We start from the raw sequence: 5,726 nt of genomic DNA on the forward strand, positions 1-5,726 counted from the left end.
TAACTGATTCACTTTGTTGTAAAGCAGAAACTAACACACCATTGTAAAACAGTTATACTCCAATAAAGATGTTAAAAAAAAAATAAGGTTCCTAATTTTGTCTAAAAGTATTAGAGTTTTTCTCCTGAGTTTCCACCTGTGGTTGAGGGAAGAGTTTAATCCAATGGGATAATGCAAAGAATATCTTCAGAAAAATGTTCATTTTCTACAGATTTAAAAATAAAAACCTCTGAGACATCCTCCCCATGCCATGCTTCTCTCCTTTAATTAGGGTCCAGGTGTGTACAGGGAGAGGGTTGAGGTTAACTACACCACATTGATGGCAGAGAAGTGTCATGTCCTCTCCTTCAGTGTCCTTGTCTCCTTGGGCTTCCAGGGAGAGGCCTTGTCCCTTGGTTGCTGCTAGCCCTGCCAGCATTCAAGACTGAGTCTGTGCCTGTGCTTTGTTCCTACTGACTGCAAACAGGGAGCTTTCAGCCAGTCCTCAAAGAGGAGGAAAACCAGGACTCTCACCTACCCTACCTGCAATCCCTTTTCTTTCTCCCTCTTCTCCTTCCCACCATCCCCCGGGGGCTGAAAACAGTAGGCTTTCCCTTATAGCATGTCCCCTTATACCACCGGCAACAGTAAACTTCACGGATTCAGTGTCATAAGAGTAGGACTCCAAGAGGTAGATACTGCCAGCTCAACCCTTGATAGGTTAAAATACTAATAGCTAATATTTGTTATGCATTTACTATGCTTTAGCTGCTAAAACACTTTCTATACGTTTAATCCTCACACCAATCCCATGAAGGAGGCCTATTCTATAGCAAAGGAAACTGTGAAGTCCAAGGAGGTTTAGTAACTTGCCAAAGATCATACATCTAATAAGTGGTGGGGTCAGGATTTGAACCCAAATGTGTGATTCCAGAACTAACATTCTTAGCCACTACATTACACATTTTTCTAGTCCAGCAAAATGTAGAAATACCAGAAAATAATATACAAGCATCAGCAGCACTTGTTGGAGTTTATAAGGTCACTTTTGCTTTCTTGAAACAGAACTTCTTACAGATTATGAACAAATAACATTGACTTTCCTTCCCACTTATCCCAAATCAAGAAAATCACAAACACAACTTGCAGATACTCTAGATAGCCCTGTTCATCAACAGCTGGGAAATATCAGGGATATTGTATTGGTATAAGGTAAAGAGCATTGGTAAGCACTGAAACTGTTTAAGAAATGTTGGAATGCAATTTGGGGGGTTTTTGGTTCTGTTTGGTTTTTTCCATTCATAATCCTCCCGGGACCAAACTACGGTTCAATCTCATTAGCTGTTAGGAGCTATGAACTCGGCCTAAGAGGTCAGAGAGTATCAAAAACGAGTGGTTCCACGAGACATGGAACATAGGGGGCCCTGGTGGAAACTTGGAAGGTTTCAGGAGGTACTGTCATAAGTTGCTGTTGATTCCTGTGCTAAAGCCCCCCGCAATACACCGAAGAACAGATGTGCGTGGCACAGACACGTGGCCTTAGGAACAAGCTCCAGCATGTAACTGGACTCCAAATGCGGGAACAATTCTCATTCCCATACTTTGACCCTGGTCACAGTGGGGGAACCAAGCCATGCTCTGGTCCTCTGTGCATGAAACAACTAGACTTAAGAGTCTTAAGGGATTTAGCAACTAAAGTTAATTTATTGAAAGCAAAACAAAACAAACAAAATGGCCGCTTCCAGGGTTTCTCAAAAATGGGAGTGAGGCATTCGGTAGTTCTTCCCCATGGCCTGGGACTCGGTGAGGAGCTGAAAAATTAAGTATTTTCCCTGGTAGATTCAGAAGACCATATCCTCTCCAAAACAGCTAAACTTCCCTTCAGTGTGCCTCCAGCAACAAGACTCCTTTCCTCGGCAACCCACCCACTACTCAGACCCATATCCCCACTCCCACCCCAGACTTTGATTAAGGGCACTCCACATGTTGGTGAAGTCGCATGACAAAGTCTGAGCTTTTCCATGTGTCACCTCCAAATTTCTCTGAAAGCGGAAACAGGGGAGGGGTTGAGAATGCCACACCTATGAATCTGATTTCATTTACTCCCAGGGAAGGAAACTCTGCACTCAGCCAATTGGACTACCACAACAGGCTCCCTATCAGGAAATTCTACATTTTTCATCCATATTCCAGGCTCCAGTGGAATGAACAGTAGTGGTGACTTGAGCAAGTTTACTGCACCACATCTGAATCTATTACATCAGGGTAGGATTTAATGGAGCCTCAAGAGAAATTCCTCAGTCAGAGGAGGAGTCCTTCAGAAGTTAGCCAAAGGCACCAGGAAACAAACAACAGCCAAGCCAAAATCTCTAGTAAAATGTTATGTTCAATTAAAAGAGAAGAAAATCCCCACACCCAAAGCAGAAGGCAGAATCAGGAACTCAGGTAAGGGCTAAAGAACCAGAAAGTCAGGGCTAGGTAGAGAAGCTGTCAAAGTGACAGGAAGTAGGGACAAGTGTTCAGAGTGGGCGAGGATGAATCCAAGAGCAGGATTTAGGGCGAACAAAGCAGATACCAGCTGAGACAGCATGGTTATTCCACGGTTAAACTTCCCTGTGCTGAAAAGAAGCACAGATATTTTTATTAATTACAGAAGTACTCGTTTCACAATCCTTCTTTTTTAGTGAATTACGAATGAATATTAAATCATTCTTATAAGTTTCAACAGATAACTTTTTGAAAGAGAATTTTAAGTTATGTCAGGATTAGGAATTCTCCTAGCAGCCCCGATGCATGTATCAATTTGAAAGCAAACAATACAGACCAAAAGACATTTTATTCCTATAATTTTGAAAATGAATATATAAATCAGAACAACCCGAGAATGCATTTTTGGTTACATATGACAAAATGCCAAGTGATGTGGTGATCTTTCATGCTATGTCAGAATGTAACCCCTTCATAAAATAACAACAATAATAATAATAGCAGTATTTATTGATTATTTATTCCATGTGGGACTCTAAGCAGTTTTCATGTGTTAACTCACTCATTCCTTCCAACAACCTATCAAGAAAAGACTATTACTATTCCCATTTTACAAATGAGGAAAGTGAAATAGAGGGAGGTTAAGAAACTTCCCCAAGGTCACCCAGTTTGTAAAGGCAGGGTCAGGATTCGAACCCAGGCCGTCTGGTACACATTCTTAGCCCCAAAACTTTATACCTGAGAGTCCCATTAGTGACAGAAGTCCAGATTCAGAATTGCCATGTGTCCTAAATATGTTTACAAGTTTGAGATCTCAAGCAACAATATTCTCATCGACTTGTCAGCACTGTTCGGTGACAGGAAGGAAATCAATGCCTACATAATTTTATTAAAATAAAAGTGATTACACTTACAAAAACTGCTTATTTTTTTTTTATAAAACTCTGAAATTTTAAAAGCAGATATGCATCTTGGTAAATTAAACAAGCCAAAAAACTGTTTGGATTTTTGCCCAGACTAAAAAATTAAAAATGACTTGAGGGCTTCCCTGGTGGCACAGTGGTTGAGAGTCCGCCTGCCGATGCAGGGGACACGGGTTCGTGCCCCGGCCCGGGAAGATCCCACGTGCCGCGGAGCGGCTGGGCCCGTGAGCCACGGCCGCTGGGTCTGCCCGTCCGGAGCCTGTGCTCCGCAACGGGAGAGGCCACAACAGTGAGAGGCCTACGTACCGCAGAAAAAAAAAAAAAAAGACTTGAAAATCTACTTTAGCAAAATGATAAAGGAATGCCAAGGATGACTGAAATTGAAGTAAACTGACTTAACCACCAGACTGGATTAGAACCTAGTATCCAAGGGTCTTGATTTTCATTCCACAGCTTGTCATTACACAATGGATTTGTGGAAACTGGTCTCTTGTGGGAATAGCTGTTGCCACACAATTCACGGTCTGTTACGCTAACAGCTTCATCTACTGCATGCTGACACAATACACTGTGCTGAAATGATGGCACACGTTGTCTCATGAATCTCTAAAACCCCGTGAGGTCAGTATCACAGTCAGCATTTTTAAAAGGGGGAAGAGAGGTGATTAAAGTAACTCACCTAAGGCCAAAAAGTCTTGGAAAATGGACAGAACCAGAATGCAAACCCAAGTCTGTGGGACTGCAATGCCTTTACTCTTTCCCCTCTAGATCACTACATTGCTATCAGTATAAACTTTAAGTTAAAGTTAATAATCAGCTCATTATGTTGAGCTGATAGTTATTAAAATACCACTCCATGTCTACACAGTGAGTGTTTTACCACACTGACACTTTCCAAAGACTATTTCACCCTCTCCAAAACAACCATGCAAGGAGAGGCCATGAGAAGTGTGCCCGAGTGGGACAGATGAAGCAGTAGTGTCTCTCCTACTGATGTGACAGAAGTGGTGCCATGGGAGGGTCAGGAAGAACCCTGTCATCCTGAACCAGGTCTAAGGACTCCTAGGCTCTCTCCTGTGCCCGCAGATGCTCTATGGAAAAACGGGTTCCTTGGATCCAGGCTTCAGATGACCAGGCTCACACTAAAGCATCTCCATGAACATCTGCTTCAACTTATTATTTCCCAGAATGAGAATATATGAGCGGCCAGCAGGATATAACATTGTAATTACTTCTCCAGTCATCATAATCACCTCAGTTGCTGGTAGAAATAACTGGATGTCAAAATTGAAAAGAAAAGTAAGTAAAGTAGGAAGAGAAAGAGAAAGGAAAGGATGATTTAATGGCCCTCTTGTGGGCCTCAGTACTTGGATCTCTGGAGCTGGTAAAGTTTTGCTTCATCTGCTGCATATGCCTCCCCAGGGGAGAGGATGAGCAGAAAGTAGGAAGCTAGAGATAAAATTAAGGGAGGGAGGTCCCACAGAGTCCCAAGAACATGGATCAGTTTATATTCATTTCTTTTCTTTCTAAACGGTTCAGTCACATTCCCTGTTCCATCAATTCCACTGAGAACAGAATACATCTTAAATTCATGGATCAGAGAGATGGCACGGCTACATGATAAGAGCAGGGTACTCCAGAGCATCCATACAACCAACCTGGAAACTCTCCACTTGAGCCAGAGGAACGTAGGATAGGAGAAACTGGCGACATTCAAGCAGTAGACGACACTGAGACAGGTGGCAAGCCAAATGCTCAGATGGTTTGTAAATGTCCAGAAAATATCACTAATTTGCATGATTGCAAATTATTCATCGTGGAGTTTGGAAGAGAACACCATTAGAACACCATCAATCAAGAGAATCCACAGCAGAACAATCCTGGAGAGACCCAGGTTAGTGATGATGAAGTCAGACAAAGAGGTTCTCTTGTTCTTGAACCAGCTGCTACCACTGACCAACCCATGAAACTATTCCCCGGCATTCCCAGAATGAACTGAGTGGCAGTCAGAACCAGAAACCCGCACTCAGTGAGTCCCAGCATGTCAGCTATTAGGCAGACCTGATCTTCGTTCTTTCTGTGGATGAACACTCTCTTGCTAACTTGAAATCTCTGTTAATCACCTCTACCTGCTGCTTCTCTGTACCTGTCTCTTGTCTCTGCCCAATTTAGTCTGTTGTGGAGCACAATTTAGCAAACCTTCTCTGCTCCTGCAGGTTACTCTGTCCTCTTCAGAGACGACATGGATTGCCACATTCCATCTATGATCTAAACTCAGAAGCTCTTTGCCAAAATGCAAATAGAATAGTGTCCAGTGTCACAAAGAGAAGGAAGAGA

At 42.6% G+C, this 5,726-nt stretch overlaps 1 protein-coding gene across 1 annotated transcript; it reads right to left on the minus strand.

Moving 5' to 3' along the window:
* Positions 1-4,480: 4,480 nt before the first annotated feature.
* Positions 4,481-5,432, minus strand: TAS2R3 (taste 2 receptor member 3). Its single transcript, XM_055084703.1, is given in 5 exon segments — positions 4,481-4,656; positions 4,659-4,727; positions 4,730-4,811; positions 4,813-5,351; positions 5,354-5,432. Coding segments are annotated over 5 exon segments (945 nt in total).
* Positions 5,433-5,726: the final 294 nt, after the last annotated feature.

The sequence above is a fragment of the Physeter macrocephalus genome, chromosome 5 (genome assembly GCF_002837175.3).
Source record: "Physeter macrocephalus isolate SW-GA chromosome 5, ASM283717v5, whole genome shotgun sequence".
NCBI classification, from domain to species: Eukaryota; Metazoa; Chordata; class Mammalia; order Artiodactyla; family Physeteridae; genus Physeter; species Physeter macrocephalus.